Source organism: Pagrus major, chromosome 15 (genome assembly GCF_040436345.1).
Source record: "Pagrus major chromosome 15, Pma_NU_1.0".
In the NCBI taxonomy this organism is placed as follows: Eukaryota; Metazoa; Chordata; class Actinopteri; order Spariformes; family Sparidae; genus Pagrus; species Pagrus major.
The window spans coordinates 25,257,242-25,276,716 of NC_133229.1; the positions used below are offsets into that span (position 1 = coordinate 25,257,242).

The window sequence follows — 19,475 nt, forward strand, 5'->3', positions numbered from 1 at the left end:
GATCAAAACTCTGGTGGAGACACATTTTATCAAATCCCATTGTGATCAGTTTTCTTTGGCAGGAAATTGGGGGACAAAACTGGTGTCCTCGCAAATTTGGGAAATATTTTGCTTCAGGCTCATTTGGCACCAGGTCACAGATCTATGCTGTTTTTATGTCCTCTGCAGGGGTCTCAAGTACAGAGTTTGTTGTAATGAGAGAAACGTCAAAAGTAAAGATTTTATCACTTGTTGCAAATTGCAGCTCATCTGGGTTGTTTCTCATAGTAGAGGAACGTAGATCAGATGAAACAGTTGAAGTGGAAACTGGTTACTGTAACGTGTCACACTGGTTTCGACAGCCGCCGTGTGTCACTTGGCAGCATGTCACCATCTGCAGTTGGTCAACAATGTCACATATTAGGTGAATAGGCGTTTTTTTTTAATGTGAGTCTGCATGTTTCTGCCTTATGTCCTTTTCACTGCCATTTACTTCTTTGTTCATTCAACGGGATGCACCTCAAATCCAAGTGTATGTAACCCTTCAGTTTGACTATCCCTCCCTCCTATAGCGTTTCCCTTTGGTATTACTGTTGCTGGCTGCTGTCCGAAGCAAAAAACAACCATAAGAATCCCAATTTTACCCCGAATACCCTGAACAATCGGTTGTATTAATAAGTCAGCAGGTTTTGTGACTCTGTGATCTAGCAGAAAGAATGTGACCCGTCTCAAAACCCAGAGGTAAGAGGAAACACATATCAGCGGGGGAACAGACTTTGGCACAACACCGGAGCTCTCCATTGATGGAATGCCCGTCCGTTAACTCTTGTGTTACCTCAGTTTCTATCTATCGATCGTCGCCTTCTTTGCCTCCTCCTCCAGCAGCATTCTTTTTCTTTTGTATTGTAGAGTTTTCCAAAGTTATTCCAGTTCTTCCACTGTTACCTGGATAGCGACCAGCGTAAACAATGCCTCTGGAAGTCACTTACTCACTCACATAACGTGATTTATGTCCTTGTTGTGCTCCTGCAACTACCAGATATTTTTTTATTATCGTTTAATTTATATTATTATTAACTAAATTAAATCAATTTAGTCTAGAATATAACACACCAATATTTTTAAAAAGCCCTTTGCAAGTTCTCAGAGCCAATGGTGACATCTTCAAAATTGTTTTGTTAGGCATACAGCCCAAAACCCAAAGATGTTTGATGCAATTACAAAAAAAAAAAGATAAAAGCGGCCAATTCTCAATTTGGGTTTGGACTGGAACTAATGACAGTACTGATATGTGTTTGTGTCTCTGAGATTAAAAGGCAATTAAAGAAGGCGGCAGGCTGTCAGGTATCTTACAGCCTTACAGAGTAATGCCACCACTTGGTGAGCACAGTCTATATTCTCGTTTAGCTGCCCCTCTTTTCACCTCCTCTTCCTCTGATCCTCTCAATGCCTCCATCTCTTGCACCTCTCAGCAGAATTCCAAATTATTCCACTGACATGACAAACGACGTTCCCCAACCCTTCCACAACACAAAAACATGTCAGATGACGCAAACACCTGTTCATACACAATTCTGTCTCACTCCGTCTGACAGCGTTGTCAAGGTGGGTGAGCCGGTGGTTAATTCTGCCTGAATCAGTGTCACCAGGGAAAAATGTGTATGACTAACCAAGATAAATTATTCACAATATGCGTTCGGCTGGGCTGGTGTGAATTTTTTTTCCCCTACAAAATGTCTATGGGTGTTCTCATTAAGATTGCAGCAAGCAGAATAAGCTTTCTGACACACACATACACAGAAAACCTACTGAAATATTCACACGCTCACCCCAGGTGATGAAGCTATACCACCAACAGCGCATAATCCCTGCTGCATATCTGTATATCTGAGGATTTCTCAGAGGTGTAAGAGCATGGAGAGATTCAGATGAATGCAAGGAGAGCTGTGTGTGCGTGTGTGTGTGTGTGTGTGTGTGTATAATACAGACTAATACGGCCTTACTCAAATACTTAAATAAGCTATTATAAGCTGTTTTCTAACCTTTCAGAGCTTACCACTTTCTAACCCTTCAATGCATCCCCGCCTCAAGAAGCAAGGCTGCAACTAACACTTACTTTCATTGTCAATTATTTTATGGATTAATCGATCAGTTGTTTGGTCTATAAAGTGTCAGAAAATGTTAAAAAAGTGTTTCCAAAAGCCCAACAAGTCATCCTCAAATGTCTTGTTTTTTCCACAACCAAAATATATTCAGTTTACTGCCAAAGAGGAGGAAAGAAACCAGAAACTATTCACGTTTAAGTATGTAATGTAATGTTTATTTATTCAAAAATAATTGTTACTTATCAAAATAGTTGGCAATTCATTTAATAGTTGGTTAATTGATAAATCATTGCAGCTCAATCAAAAGGTCTCTTTGTCTACCTTGGTTCTTAAGTCCGTACTCTGTGGTCTTATTGGGAGTTTGTCTTGGTGCCACAACTTCTAGGAGTCATTGCGAGGGTGCCATGGAAACCAACAGAGATGCTGCACAAAAATACTGGAGTGATGGATGAAGTGATGGATGAAGCGATGGATGAAGCGTTGTTTGCGCTCAGACAAACAAAAGCAAGACCCTGCCAACAACCAGTCACTCTTGTTTTGATCCCCTTGTTACACAGATGCACACATGTTTTCTACTTTCTTCAGCTATTTTTAAAAAATCTTCAAACTACATCAAAGAGAATCTGATTGGCATGGTCGACGACATCCAAATGTTGTATGAAGTTGCAGCTGTCTGGAAGAAAAACGATGTATCTAGACATCGCTTGAGGACAAAAACAATGACAACACCATTACTACAGAAAGATGTGCGTGTGCAGTTGTGTATTCGTGCGTGTTAATATGTGTGGGTGTGTACATGGGATGCTGTGAGTGTGTGCTTCTGAGGCACGTTCTTATTTCAAGAGCTGACAGGGTAACGGCGGGGCAGGGGGAGGCTGGTGTGACGCGCACCAGGCAGCGGTGAGCTTTGTGTGGGCAGGAGGACAGACGAGCTCAGCCTGTGTCTATCCATCAGCGCTGGAGCCTGCTCAGCAAACTGGCACCTCGGCTGATGTACGAGAGGGCTGCCGGATGACTAATGAGCAGACACACACTGTTACTGACACACACACACACACACACACTCTCTCTCTCTCAAGCATATACAGTACACATGCAGGGAGAAACAGATATGCCATGTAACCCTGCAAACTAAGACCTTCACACTGGTGGGAAAACCTGTGCAAATGAAGTTTGAGTGTACAATCGTCACTTCTCACAACCACTCGCATTCTTTCTTTTTCTCTGATATACACAGTATGAGCTCTAATGCTTCTTAATCTTAAGCTCAACCTTCCTGCTCTCTCTCAAACACTTTGACACATGCACACACCTGCAGCCTACACACTTCCTGTGTGACCTGCTGGAACGTCACAACACATCAGTCACTGCAGTCCCTTCTGATCTCGCACCTTCTCACCAGTGAGCTCTGAATGACATCGCCGATCTGATCAAATTTCTGCACCCTGACACGGGATAATTAGCTCCTTTTTGTTTGACGCATTTGCAGTTGAAGATTGGGGAGAATATGTGGAGGGTGTAATGACGCCAAAATACTCATGAGGATCTTTGCAAAAGCATTCCTGGCGCACTGGAAAAGACCAGAATAAGAAAGTGGGTTTAGTACTTAAGGAGGAGCAGAGGGGTTCCCTGATGACCTGCTGTTCATTAGGAGCGATGCACTGATTCATGTATTAATCATCCGTTTGAATGATGAATGATGTTCCTGAATGAACGTCAGCAGTTAACTGGGAGGGAATCTGGGGATTTAGGAATGCTAGAAAAATCAGGACACCATTAATTATTTAACAATTAGCTATGTTGCTGCTTAATCTGAAATACTGAATATTGGAGTGTCCTCGAAGGCAACTTAAAAGACCCCGCTCTCAACTGCATACCACATAATGACAACACATCTTCGTTATAAGGTCCACTTTGATAAATAACGTCCACTAGCGTTGTCACGATACTGACATTTCTAACTCCGATACAATACCTTGAAAAATATTGATTTTTGAAAACATTTTCGACATCATTTGGAGAGGAAATGACACAGACTAGCATGAAATTTTAGGCTATAACAAGTCATGACACAACTGTTCTTGGCTTGTAGCAGAAAAGACTTATGCTTTATATAAACATTTGTTTTGGTTCTCTTTAGATTAGGCCTTTAAAAATAATATATATGTGTGCGTCAACTCACTGTCTGAGTGTAGAGAGAGAGTGAGAAAGTGCAGCTAGTAATGGTGTATTGATACTGCAGAAAATGAATATTGAAACCATTTCAAATATTCAGTATCAATATATTGATATTTTTGACACTAACACCCACATCCACCAGTGGAAAATGAGGACTTTTGCTACATCTGCCTTCAGCTATAACGCCAAAATATGTGCTTTCACTTTATAATTGAGGAAGAGAAAAATGTTTAATATATAAACATTCTGAATTTGACATAATCCTGACTAAGTGGACTTGTATTTCTATTTGTATTTATGAAGCTGGAATCAGATAATCTTGACTTTTACTTTTCTTAAAAAAAATGAGTCAGACCAACTACAATGGCCCTCAATAGAGCACAAACTTGCATCAAGGCCCAAAAGTCTCCTTTTGTTCTCACTCATTGATACCAGCCACTAAAATACAGCCAATTCTTTTGTCCCTTCATCCGCACCAAAAGTTAATGGGGTCCATTCTGGGCAGAGACCCATCCAAACAGGCAAACAGACACCAGTGAAATATAACCTGCTTAACGGAGGTAATTAAGCTATTATCAAAATAGTTGGTGATTAACTTAGTAGCTGACAGCTGATTAATTAATCCATTTATCGCAGCTCTGCTTGCTTCCTCTCCATCCATCCTTTTGTTTGTCCTGGACGACATTATGCCAACCAGTGACCTGGACACCCAAATCCAGACTGTGTCTGTGCTGTGTTACTCTCCAGTGAAGACATAACACACACACACACACACACACACACACACACACACACACACACACACACACACACACACACACACTTTAATAGGGTACCCTCTCTGTACCAATTCATGCAAACACCGGAACACATCATGACAGTATTTATACACATACACACACACGCATCACTTTTTCTATCCATCCTATCTAATGGGTCCTGAGCATTTTCCAGCATTTTTCCACTGGGCACTCGCCAACATCCTCCCCTTTACCTGGAAGCCGCTCTGAACCTAAACACAGAGACTCTTTTATGTGCTCAGGTGTCTCAAATGTCGTCCTGTTCTCGGGAAACAAAGTGCAGTCTCTTCTGGATGCCTTTTGATGTTCTTCGGTGCATTTGACTTTTTCTTTTTTTATCAATGCACCTGCAGTTTGAGAACCTCTCTATTTCAGGGTCACAAACCCAATCAGGGTAATCAAAGCTGAGAGGTACATTTTCACAAGACAGCAGAGATGCACTCCTTCAGTTCCAAGATGAACAACTTAACCAGTCAAACCAGCATATTAATGCATCAATCCCTGCACTGATGTCACTTTCACCCACAATACTCCCCTCTCACCACCACAAACACAGAGTCTACTGAATGACCCATCCGACCACCCTGACCACCCCGTGATTTAGACTTTACTTGCTATTTAGATATTTAGACTACTGCACAAGAGGGGTGCTTGGAGAAGTGACAATAGAAGGGGTTACAGCATCAAACTTGAACAGACTGAGCAGTCTGCCGTTTTGGATGCGCTACGCACCTCTATGTTTATGGTCTAATTCAATTGTGGCTATGATGAGGGACAGATGGGGTTAAAAAAAAAAAAAATACATAATGCAAACTCAAAAATGTTATACATTCAATCATTCACCCCAAAACTCTGCCCTCAGAGGTTTGTCGTGCCACAACGTCATTAGACCACTTCCACCTTTACTACTGAGCGACAAGTTACTATTCACACACCCACAAGTGGACACTTGTCAGGAAACTAAACATTTAAAAGCTTTTGGTGAGGTCTGACTGTCCTTTAATACCTAATCCTCATCAGTGTGACTGTGACAAGGCTGTTAAAAAATCGAAATACAGTGTCATTCTCTATAAAGTCAGACGGTTTAATGCATCACAGACTCTGCACAAATCTGTGCAGTTAAAGGATAACACTGGACGGAGGTTGATCATTAGTGTGTACCCGCCTCGTGGCAAATCATCAGCCTGGCTTCATGTGCTACCTGTCGATGGACCAGAACGGCCTTGGGATCAATGGCTGACGCACACAAACTGTGTGACTGAATCAATCTCTCCCTCTCTCGCATGCACGCACGTTTCTGTAACTCATTCTCAGACACAAAAGCGGACACGTGCATACATAAAATCATGCTGAAAACACACACGGACACATCGATGCACGGACAGGTGGTATAGATCACCTTCACGCTCGCACAACATGCAAAAAAAATAATAATAATGAGACATTACTCTCATACGCACACAAACACACGCGCACAGGAAGGAATCATCTTCTGAGTATAGCACATAATGCAGACTGTGGCTGGAACCCATTTCAAGCAAATGTGATTAGCCCAACACACGCCATCTCATTAAGAGATTGAATCTTAATGCCAAGCAGTGTTTCAGAGCACTATTTGGCAAGAAGCACGCCCAGATGCTTATCAGTGTCTTAATGCATACTGCAGCCCATCAGGGATTCCTATAGAGAGTATACATGAGTAGATTTCACATGTGTACACACAACCACACACACACACTATCCAGCTGTTTTCTGACACTGCTGCACAGCGTGGATCTGCACACACACAAACACACACGGCAGCATGTGTTTCAACATAATTAAACGATCAAAGGAAACTTTCTTTTATAAATCATGTACTTGCTTTCGTTTGTTCATCTGCTACCACGTGTGAATGTGTTTGTGTGTACCACGTGCGTGTCTATTTGTTGATATACAAGTGTGTGTGTGTGTGTGTGTGTGTTTCTGGTTGTACACTTGCATCTGTGCAGGCGTGTGTGTGTGTGTAAATCTACTGCACATGCATTCCTCTAATGAAAGTGTTTCTGTGTCTTGTTGCATGTTTGTGTATTCAGTTCTGCCTCTCCGCCTGCATATTCGGTGTATCTGCAAGCATGTGTGTATATGTGTGTTAACCACTCACTGCCACTTAGTATTAACACACACAGCAGTGACTGACGGGGAGGTGACCACTCAAGAAATCCATTTACTTAAATGTCATCTGACACACTGAAATGACAGTAAATCGATACAGAACATGAGGTTTGCAGTAGAACGATCACCGGAGCACTAACATATATATTAACCAAACATAACGGTGCATTATAGGGTTTATTCCCTGTGGAGAAGTTGCAACAAGACGCTGCACTCACTGACTAGCTCCATTTGCAATCTGCATGGATCGAAACAGTCCAGTTTAAAGTTATGGCATAAGAGATGTGACTCGTCTGTCTCCCAATTAAATCTGAACTTCAAGTTTTTAACTACAGCCGTACATGAACACTATTCAATGAATTCAAACAAATCTTTTTCTAAGATCAGTGACTTTAGTTTCATATACGAGTTGCCAAAGCGTTTCAAATGTTTCAAATGTTTCAAATGTTTCTTGGTGTGACAAGCTAATGACTTTGGACAATCTACAAAACTGAGAAAAGATCTGAGCTCACTGGCACCAGAAATGACTGTGGCAATCAAAGACTCGGCAGATATCAGATGGGTGCTACATGAATGTCTTAAAAAAATTCAAATGAGCACAAATTAGAGCTCTGCGAAGTGAGAATTTGCATTTCCACACCGAATTTAATCATTCATCAATCAATTTTTTTTATCACTGCACATGGTATGTGACTAATTGAGACAACAATTTTTGAAACTGGTCCAGTATTGAGCAGGAACACTTTAGCTGGGAGCCGCGAAAACAGCCTGCAACGTAACGCAGCAGGTGATTGCACACTATGAAAATATGTCCAACAAATTTCCTTGGACCCCCCAACATTATGGAAAGGATCCCTACATGGACATGCCTTTTTGTTAAGAATAAGATCTTGGGGTCTAAGGCTGCATTCCGACCAAATCGACCTCGTATCCTGGTTACAATCAGTAGTAGGACCAGCATGCTAGTGGCAGGGCAACAGAGCAGCTTCTCCTTTCGGCAAACTGATCAGCAGAGGTTAAAGTACAACCCTGTGGCTAAAAGCTGACAGGCCGAATTTGGTCTGAATTAGCTTAATCCGAAACAGCCGCCATCACTTCCACGAAAGTAACCGGACTCAGTTTGCAGAAACAGTCATTTTAATCTTGAAAACACACCAAAACCATCTCACCAATTCTGACCAAAATTAAAAATAACAGTGGGGGAAGAACAGCATGTAGAAACAAAATATGTTCTAATCTAATGTGTTTTATTTCAACCAAAGTAGAGCTGGAGATCATTTGGTGAGTTTTATTTCTGCCTTTCTGTCAAAGTGTGTTTTTGATGATAAAAATTGCTGTTTTCTCAAATGTAGTCTGGTGGCTTTGGCGAGAGTGAAGTCGTCTGTTTCTGATCAAACTAAATGAATCTTATTCTTTAACAAGATGGTCTATCTGACTAACAATCTGAGTCTGTCATTGGCAAAAACAAGCACTTCAAGTGGACGTACTTTGATGGTGCCTAATTGCCCGCAGGGATTACACTGCAGTCTGTTTTGCCATCGCCGGCTTCAGCAGTCCAACTCAATACCCGACCAATTCCAAAAATCACTATCCCCATTAATCACGTAGATATAAAAACATGGGAAAATAGGGTCAACATCAAAGAACTACCTAAGTTACCCTATAATGTGACGTGTTTCTTAGTAGTATTCCGCCCACTGAGGATGCAACTTCTCCGGGCACATGACCTCACACAAACAGATTTCATGTTTGCATCAAGATCGAAGTGTGACCGGAGAAAAGATAATGAATGACTTGTGACGAGAGACCAACAAGCAAAGGACCCCTTCAGGTTTTTCAGATTGGAAGATTCCTCTGGAGATGTCCGTGTTGCTTTGCTTCTAAATATAAAAGGGTAATAAAAATAGTTTGCGTGTACAACAAATCGCTTTTTTGTCTCCCTTAAGTGGTCAAAAGTCACCCAATAAACCATCATGAGACTTTGTTTTACATGAGCTATTTTTAACATCATTACCAACTGACAAATTTCCGCACGAAGAAATTTTCGCCAATTAGATTTCGCTCCCAAAACAAAATTCCTCAGACCCCCGTTGTTTTTTCAAAGTAAATGATCCTTGTACAAGCTAAAAATGTACATTATCACTAATGTAGAGTGCTTAGACCGTATTAGAGCAGTCCATTAAGACACTGACACAGGAACTCAGCCAAATAGTGTTTTGTCTTTTTTTTTGTGTATTGTTTTTGGCATAATGACACGACATGTGAAACCTTAACAGAATTGTATGTCTTTACAAGGGAACACGCATCAGAATGTGAAGCGTCCAGGACTGCGAGTGCCAGAACGATTGGGAAATTGCTGGAAAGTATGCAAACGCAAGTGCAACATACTTTTCTGTGATCAGCTGCGCAATTTGTTCTCATAAGTAGTAAAAAGAACGACTCAATTATCTCTTAATCACCAAATCTGAGTCTAGACCGAGATGGCTGCAACAAAACAAAGTGTCCCGACCCTCCTGTAAATGATGCTGTGCATTCACTATGCCGGCTGAAAATACTCTAAGGTGTCTCCATCTTTTGTTGTTTTACACCTGCTGTCCTACATCAAGTGGATTTTTGGGTAATTTTTCACAGAATCTCTTGCTGAGAGATTACGTGTGGTTAAAATGATCGATCACTCTGCTGTGATGAGGCGGCATTCACTGCTGCTCGGGAGATCAATCTTAGTCTGGTGTTGCATTTATTAGTAGTGACGCTGGATCTGGGATGTCACATCTAAGTGATTAACTTGTAAACAGGGAACGACACAGCTACAATAACGTCAAGATCGTTCAATATATAAATGCTAATAAAGTGTGTACACACAGGGGCTGTCTGGGTATTTGCAGAGTAAGCATCACAGTGTTCATTAAACTGCTCTGAAATACCGCCGCATGTACAGTAGACGCATGAACATCAATGATTTCTGTCTGAATCCTGAAAAAAAGGAGCTTTTATGCCTCAAATCCCATAAAAACAAGCTTTCCGTCAATTTACCCTCAAAGTGGGATTATTTCCCTAATCTCTCTGAGGTTTTCTTTATCTCACTTAAACAGTTTGTTTGAGGCTGTGGTCGCGAGCAGATGTAACAACTTAACCCCTGCGACCTCAGCTGTCCCGCCTGAGCAAATAAAACGTCAACATCCGGCTTCACAGTCCCTCCTCTGACAGCTCCACTTCCTCCTTCTCACAGCGCTCCTCGGGCCAGCGAGGCTGCCCGAGCGGGGAGGGGATGTGGCGTTTCATCACCCCCGACCAATGTATGGTGTGGTGTATGAGATACGTGCGCATATGTTGTATACTGTACATGCACAGATGGAGAGAGCGGGGAGAAAGACGGGAAAGTGTGCTCACATGAAACTCCAACTCCCTGTGTGATAATCTGCAAAAACACCAAACGCTCTCGAGTGGGAAAGCTTTTTCCTCTGGAATATCCTCAGCCACACAGGATATGATGCCTTGACGTTGGCAGGTGTTTCAAATAAACAGAAAAAGACAGAGTTCACCGCGGCACCACTTAAAGAAATCCAACCTATTTCAGTGCATTGTCTCTGAGCACAACCAAGATAACAACTGTTTCAGACGGTTTTCAGTCTGAGTCTCGTGTTGACAAGCACCCTTGGGATTGGAATCCTATTAGTTAAGACAGACACAAACAAGGAAATCTCCGCCTGAATGTTTGTAATAATCCAATAATTTGGTTAATTGAAACTGCATGACGAAGAAGAAGAAAAGGAGGAAGAAAAGAGGAAACGGGCTGGGACAATCGGGATTCATTTTGGCCATGAAAGGAGCTATTTCACACCAGAAAACCCCAAGCTGTGGTCAAGCTGAGGGCTGTTTTGAGTTTGAGAATTGAAACATGTCAGCTCTTAAGGACTTTTTCCCAGACACTCTCCGTCCAAATCACTAACGAAAAGGCTCAAAAATCAGCACGGGAGCAGCAGATGATGTTACATTCGCCCTTTTCAGCTGACAGCTCATTGACCTTCTCTCAATCTGTTGGAGCTCCCAGTGTTACGTAAGGATTAGGAAGAGTTTGGGCCTTGTATATTACTTTGATTTATTGGTTTTATGTGCAGCGTGTGTGCATTACACATTTCAAAAATACCTTTACATCCCAGCACACAAACACACCTTTAATCCATCTTTAAAAAGGCACACAGTTTTCTGCACACTGAGGCTGCTGCAACAGGTGATCACATTCAGAAGTCATCCTGCACTGACATACAGTGATGGAGTGATAACTCAGCCCACAGGTGAATGAAATCGGGTCACAGGCGCGACATCTTGAACACAAATGTCATAAAAGGAGGGAACAGAGAAAAGGTGTGTGTTTGTGTTTGCTATTTTTGCATGTTTAATGTGTGTTTTCATGTTTGGATGAGGGGGTGGAGGCTGATGGAGTTGCATATCTGAAGGAAATCAGATCCCCATATAACTGCCATCAGTGTGATACCATGATGTGTGTGTGCACCATGACCCCAGCTGGTCATTATCAGGTGAACAAGAGACGATTTCAACTGAAAAATGTTGTTTTTTGAAAAAGCAGTGGCTTGTTTTCTCCCATATTTGCTCAAATAAAATAATCATTCATTTTAATACTTGCTGTCATTCAAAAGATGTTATACAATTCAAAAGAATGAACGCTGTTTGATGAGTAAAAGTCAAAGTACTCACACAAACGCGTGGTAGACGAAAGCCCACTCCCTCGGTCTCTCCAACACGTTGTAGAGGTAATTCTGGAGCCGCCGGTAGCGCGCGTTCCTGCGGCCGCTCTGCGCGCTGTAGGTCAGCGGCTTCCCCAGCAGGCTGAGCCGGGCGCCCTGCTTCCTCTCCGCTCCCACCGCACCTGCAGCAGTGGGAGACAGGAGACCGTCCCCGACCCGCACCGCGTTATTCATCGCCCTCCGCCCTGACTCCACATCTTTCATTGGGTAGTCCTGCACCCGGCGTCCTGTTGTGGTCTTCAGCCAGAGCCCGGTGCCGTCGCTCTCGTCGCCGGTGTGTCTTCTCGGCATGGCATCACCAGCGCAGCGCGCTGGGAGACCGGCAGACATTCACATGAAGCCAAGCGCTCCTTTCGCCAGAGGGTGTTGGGCTACTTTGACTTCCACTACACACTGAGTAAAACAAAGCAGTAGGTGAAGAGTTAAATGTCTAATATGCTCTCATCGTGTCATCCTGTGGCCAGCTGAGCGCATTCACAGTCCGGTTTGGACACTTTGGCCATCTGCGCAAGGCTGGGGAAGAGTTGGGTTATGAAGGAGTGGATCCATGGAGACATTTGGCAGGGGGAGGGCTCTCCCACCCTCCCACACTCTTTACTTCCCCCCCAACACACTCTCACTCACCGTGTTGTCCCTTTCTGTCAGAAGCGTGTGGAGCCTGAAAGCAGCGTGGTTCTCTTTTACGCACCGGCCAGAGAGGGAACGCAGCACGACCGGCACCGGCAGAACCACTTCTGATCAGCAGGTGGTCGCTCTCAGCTGTGAGATTTTTAATTTGAATTTAAGAAAAAGTCAAAAGACACCAATGGATAGATGACGCAAGTTTTACGCATTCGAGGAACGTGTCCCGTGTCTACAGCGCTCGCACCACGTTGTGTGGATCGACTTAAGTGTTTGTTTCAGGGAACATGAAGGCACACACACACACACACACACACACACACACACACACACACACACAGAGCGTAATCTGCTTTAAACACTTCTACACCGAAATAAAGTCTCTCCTTTGTCTTGTGTGTTCCACTTCAGGAAGGAGCTGGACATGAAGTTTCTGCCTTAACTGAAAACACTGATTGATAATCATTTGTCAAACTTAAACTTTGTCGCTGAATTGGTTGAAGATTGATCAGCACACAGTTCATACTCAGAGACACAGAGAAGCTGGTCGGTCTCAAACTCACACGCGTTCTCGTGTTGTCACAGCTGCGTCACTCACCGACCATGTGACCCACGAAAAGCACCATTTAAGATTTCTTTCCCTTCTTTCTGTGACTCTTTCCAAACATTTTAAATATCAACCCAAATGCACCACCATTGATTTGTATGTAAATAAATAAGCGGTCTTGTCCATTAGCTTTAGTTTGTTTGTTCAGTTTCTCCGACTGATTTCTGAGACAAAGGCACAGCATGGCATCACTCCACAGCCTCACTTATTCTCTCTAATTAACGATCTGAATGAATAATTTAAAATATGGATATGATTCCCATTGTTCCTGTTGAGCTGCAGTCCCCATCTGAGAAGTTTGTCGGATTTAAACTTTTCCCACTTTGTTCTGATCCATCCAAAGCTCGTGATGATGTCAGAAATGTGACGCCATCACGTGCACCACGGCACTGCTATAAATGGTCAATGATCTGGTTTTTCTTTACTTGGATAATCTGAGTTTTTCCTGTTGTGATCAAAGTTTGACCCCTAGTGGCAAAACGTAGGTATTACGTACAAAGTCCTGAGAGGCCTTGCCCCAAGTCATTTAACTGATCCTGATGTTCCTTCTCTTTACAATTGCCTTCTGTGATTTTGTCTGCTTTTATTATTTCATGTTTTACTCTCTTATGTGTTTTATTTACTTTGTTGCACATTGGCCAGTAGGACTTCTCTATAGAGACAACATTCACCATTTCCACTCTTATTTTTCTCTTTCTTTTTTAACTTCACTGTATCACTTGTCAGTTGCATCATATAAAATAAAACAGGTGTCATGATGAAATAGAGATGACAGTGACAACAATGCAAATGAGATGCTTTCTTCTCATAGCATCCCATGATTGTATCAGCACATTTCTTGTTGGTTAAACTTCGGATCGACCGACTGGACCCTGAAGATCAATCAATGAGACCTTGTGACCTTGGCTTTGTGGATGGGACAGTCCACTGAACTTTCTGTGTTTGTGTTTTAGTGTAACATCCTTGGCTGCGAATTTAACTGAATAACTGTCTTATAGTGTTACTGTTATATAGTGTTATTAAAGTGTTACCAAATATATATATCAAGATATCAAAGACCCAGAAAGAAATGCCGAGGACATGACCTCAGTGTCCTCGATGGCAGCTCCAGCCTTTATTATGACGGATGCATTGATGATGGTGATACAGCTCAGAGCACACTTGGTGTTATAAAAAATATCCTTCACACATTTGTGCAAAAATCTGCATCCACTTGTGACCCACTGAATGGAAATCAGTGTATTGTTTAATGCTGCAACAGCGCCATCAAGTGATGCCATTAGAAAATAGCAATACATGTAATATTTATAACAATGATAATAATAATAATAAAACCCTTAAATATAGAATAAAATAGTAGATTAATTATAAGTATTATTATATAAATACAATTATTCACTTGCTTTACAATCTCAGTTAGAAGTCAACCAGCTGAAACCATGAATGAAGCATGTTTGCTTTATTTTACGCGCCATAAATCACATTCAAATAAGAACAAAGAACCTTTTAATCCTCCAAAGAACCATTATCCAGCCTAAATAAAGAGGCGTTTAAGTGGTGATAGCTCTGTTCCTATTAGTCCACCAGCCTGTAGCCTCTCCGTCCTTCGAGGATCAATTAACGCATAATCCACTGAGCCTTAATTGGCAGGATTTACGCACGACACGTTTAAAAATCGACTGACACTCAACGAGAAAAGCTGCGCTAATTAAGAAGAAGAGAGGGGGGCAAAGAGCCAGAGAGGGAGGGAGGGAGAGGGTGAGGGAGTGAGAGATTTTCAGAGAGAGAGAGAGAGAGAGAGAGAGAGAGAGAGAGAGAGCATTGGTTGGGATTAGGCCCGTGCTGCAGGTTGGACGGGATTACAGAGCGCAGCGTAGTTCAGCAGTTCCCCGTGCTGCTGCTGCCGCTGCCGCGTCCTGCTATGGACAACTGACCGACACCTGCGACCTATCACCCACACGGAGCAAACCCCACCGATCCCTGGTGACACAGCAGCTGTATGGAAACATGGCCGACGTCCCTCAGATCGTCAAAATTGGGATCTCTCTGAAGATGCTTCCCAACAACAGCGCGGTGCACTTCAAGTCCGACGGCGCCAGGTTCGGGCAGACCCGGACCATCAAGCTGCTGACCGGCTCCAAGTACAAAATCGAAGTGGTCATCAAACCAGGAGCGGCCGAGGCCACGTAGGTAGTCTTTTGACTTCAATCCTGACCTGGTCATCACCTCAGACAAATACCAGGACCAGGCTAATATTTCCTGTTACCCTTAACCTGAATGACCCAAAGATCACCTAATTTAATAATGAGCGAAATGGGATGGCAGTATGACTATTGAGCCTTCCAAATAATGTCGATAGTTGTCGATTGTAGGTGCATTTTAATCTGCTAGAATCTGTGAAGTGTTAGGAGTGTGTGTAGTTGCTTTTGCCTTTCCGTTATAAAGTCAAAATACAGTGAATACAACCGTGTCTTTGTCCGCTTCATCGCCAAAATGACTACAAATAAATGCATGCAGGGCGAGGCTCAGTCCTTGTGTGAACCGGTGGTGGCCTTAGAGCGCCTTTTCTTTTTCTGAGGAGAAGCTAAATGCAGATTTCAAGACTGTATTTACGCACGATAGGAAATAAACGCGCCTAACGCACATGGAGTGGAAGAAAATGAAGGTGTTGTTACATTTTCAAATTGTACAGAAAGAAAACATGAATCAAAAGTATCGTTTTATTGCTTTGTGCTATTTTTTTTTTTTACTAAAAGCCCCGCACTGAGCGCTCAACAAGTCCTATTTCCAAGAGTAGCGCTCGGATGTAGGATTTTACGCGGAGCCCGTGAAGGCACCATAAACCCCAATTGGCCGCACGTTAAATCCAGCACAGATTAGGACTCCACGTTTGGGCTCTGTGTCGCCGCCCTCCTGTGATTTGCCTACAATCATGATTATGTAATGAGCGTTGCTGTACATGCATGTCCAAATAAGGATTAGTGTTGGATGTCTAAATATCGGTCCGCGAACTGGGCTATAAAAAAAAATAGGTCACACGTGATGATGCATGGGAGATGTAGTGAATTTGGGGCAATGCTGGGACACAGCTGTGGACCGAGTTCACTAGATGATTTGTAAGCATGAAAGCCTGGCATCAGTGAGTGTGAAGCTCACAGTTGATCCAGTGCAGGAACATTTGTTATTGTTTTTTAAATGCATATAATAATTGGGATTATAATCTATTAATTGGTGCATTTAAACTGCATGTCTTGTTTCCTAATACTCGATACTAGAATCCAATGTGACTCTGGGTGTTTATTCCTCCAGAAGGTCTGACTCTGCACCCGACTCTCTCCTCCAGAGCTCCAGAGATTTTTTTATGTATGCTTTAATACATATGTGGAGGGGATCTTTAATAATGTGCTAATGAATCTGTTGTGTTTCGACTGCAGGTCGATGACTGTGGGCGGAGTGACCTTCCCCCTGGAGCAGCAGTCTAAAGACCCGCAGTCGGTGGTCTACACAGGCCAGTATGACACAGAAGGGGTGACGCACACCAAGAGTGGAGACAGGCAATCGGTTCAAATCAGTATACAGGTATGGATATCAGATATATTGTACACAGGACATGAAGCTAACTTTAATCTTATGACCAGGAAGCGTTCAGGATCAGAGGAGTCTGTTGATTGGATACCTGTCGAGAAGACAAACTGCAGACAACACAGAATGAAGACCTTGTTTGTTGATATTGGGAGCTTCTAAAATTAAGTGTGTGGACTCTAACTTGGATTGGATCTTCATTTGATCTGACCTCTTTCTCGTGAATGTTGTATTTTTATCATTGGCTTTCAAATCAGGCTCAGCAGCACTGGCACAAGTCTCTTCGGTTGCTCCAGCTAAGCTTCAGTTGGTGGCATGGCAGATGAGCACTTTTTGTTCTGGTTCTGCCTTCACTCTTGCAGCCAAACAAAAAAAGACTAAAACCAACACAACAGACATTTAATAAGCAATGTTATATATGTTGGCTTCCGACTTCCAGTCAAAAATGTCTGTTTTGTGTCGCCGGAAACATGGCTGGAAATTTCCCCAAAGACCCCCAAAAAAGATCCAGTGATGTCACACTTGTCACACATTGACACACAATGTTGAAACACAGTCTCGAACTGAGGTCACTGGCTTGGCAGCCTTCTGGCCAGTAAATGTTCAAATATGTTTAAGTGAAATTTACATTTTTGGATTATTTTTTTAACCTCTGAAGGAGAAGGAGCACCTAATGACAAGTTCACAACATTAGAAAAAATCTTACAAATATAATTTCATCTGGTTTGACGTCCATCTGTTCACACCCTCGGGCCTCTGGGATGATATGATGTGTGTTTGTTGGTGCATGTATCCATCTGTCCGGCTCCTTCTTCATTTCACCTTCACATGGTTCTACACATGGCGATATAGTGTGACTTTCTCACTGTGTATTCCCATCTGTCCGCTCGCTGTGTTTCATCATCGCTTCATCAAATCAGGCCACTCGAAGATGCCCAATACTGGTTTTGCATGCACTCATGTGTGCATGTGTTTCTCCTTCAGTTCACAGAGGTGGGGCTGTTTGAGACGGTGTGGCAGGTGAAGTACTACAACTACAACAAGAGGGACCACTGCCAGTGGGGGAACAGCTTCAACAGCATCGAGTACGAGTGCAAACCCAACGACACGCGCACACTCATGTGGATCAACAAGGAGATGTTTGTCTGATGGAGGAGCAGCTTCGAATATATTCAGGTGTACTCTGCAAAAACACAAGGTGATGTTTCTGATTGCAGTATGTCATGATGAAATTAAGACATTTTCTTTTTCTTGCTGTTGCTTAAAGGATTTATTTGTTCTCCAATATCAGAAAATCTAAAGGGTTGTGGAGTAAAAAATGCATCAGATTTACTGCCAATAAAAATCACAGTAATATGGTATACAGCAGAATATTTAAAATGCAGCGATGTTTCATTGATTTTGTTTGTTTTTGATTATACAAATGCGTCAAAATGAATATATCGTGTTCAGGTTAAAATGGAACATGTGGCAAGTCTCCACAACCTATTGAATTAAAATCAGTTTTAATTTATGGATTTAATGATGTAAATATGTTCTCATGTAAACTTTGTGGCATCTGGTGACCCTCAAGTGTGTTCAGACTTATGTAATGCACAGTACTGTAAATGTGTGAGTGTGTTTCTTGTACAGATGTGTTTATCTGTGTTGTGTACTTTAAAGATTTGTCTGTATGTATGTGAGGAGTTTCATTCCAAAATGACGAACAAACATTTCATGAAATTCACGTCATGTCATAACCAGTGCAGGCATACAAAAGTTAAAGGATGAGTTCACCCGAAAATGAAGATTAAGTCGTGATCAACTCATCCTCATGCTGAAATAAACAAGCCTAATTCACCCTATTACAAGACACTGTATCATCAGAATGATTATGAAGCTGTAAGTTTAAGGTAAAAAGTTACATATCGATGCTTTAAATTAATCAAATTGTTCACTTCACCAGCTACCTTGATGAATCTTTCACAGGCTGTGCAAAGGGTGCAGATTAGCTCCTCTGTGAGACTCCACAAGCTGCTGATACCCAGAAACAATTTAATGTCTATCTTCATGTCTCAGCTCATTTCATTTTGCAGTGCACCTCTTCTGTGTCAGCACCTCTAAATCACGAAATTACCCATAGTCTTGTTGTCACGCTGAAGTGAACTTGTGCCACTGCCTCCACCGTGATCCATTAAAAAAGGGCCCGTAGTGTTTTGGAGTGAACTCTCTGTGTAGCTGTGTGTCTGTAAGAAGTAGGACTTTTGTATTTGGGTGAAGTTGTGCTCCTATTTGTTTATTTCTCTACCTCTTCCAAAGGACTTATCCATGAATATTTGTGTTTATTAAAGCAAAAACAATGTATTTGGACATAACACAACCTGTTGATGACAGATCTTGTAATATTTTTTTCTATTTATTGTGGTAAATCTTAATATTTTCAAAAATAGTATTTTTGTACAGTGAACCTTTGGAAATGTTTTCATAATTTTGTGTGTATTTTGGTAGAAAGTGACGTATTGGATTTGACCTATGCAAGAATTCAGACTTACAAGACAACAATGAAATGGTGCAATATAGTGTTGAAATTTACACATCACTCTGACCTTTTTGTGAAAGTGTTGTTTGTTTATAATGTGATTAATAGTAAAATGGCAAACCTTTCTGTGTGGCACATGTGTTCATTTAACTCATTATAAACCAA

The 19,475-nt window shown here is 42.1% G+C and overlaps 2 protein-coding genes across 2 annotated transcripts in view; one reads left to right on the top strand and one right to left on the bottom strand.

Annotated features, from left to right (window-relative positions):
* Window positions 1–12,273, bottom strand: part of kcnq5a (potassium voltage-gated channel, KQT-like subfamily, member 5a) — a 100,270-nt gene extending 87,997 nt beyond the window's left edge. The window contains exon 1 of the mRNA XM_073482098.1: window positions 11,933–12,273. Within this exon, the coding sequence (XP_073338199.1) occupies window positions 11,933–12,273 (341 nt within the window). The remainder of the gene's footprint in view (window positions 1–11,932) is intronic.
* A 2,944-nt stretch (window positions 12,274–15,217) lies between these two features.
* cnrip1b (cannabinoid receptor interacting protein 1b) lies at window positions 15,218–17,941 on the top strand. Its single transcript, XM_073482605.1, has 3 exons — window positions 15,218–15,396; window positions 16,645–16,789; window positions 17,777–17,941. The coding sequence occupies exons 1-3, from the start codon at window positions 15,218–15,220 to the stop codon at window positions 17,939–17,941; spliced, it is 489 nt and encodes a 162-aa protein (XP_073338706.1).
* Window positions 17,942–19,475: the final 1,534 nt, after the last annotated feature.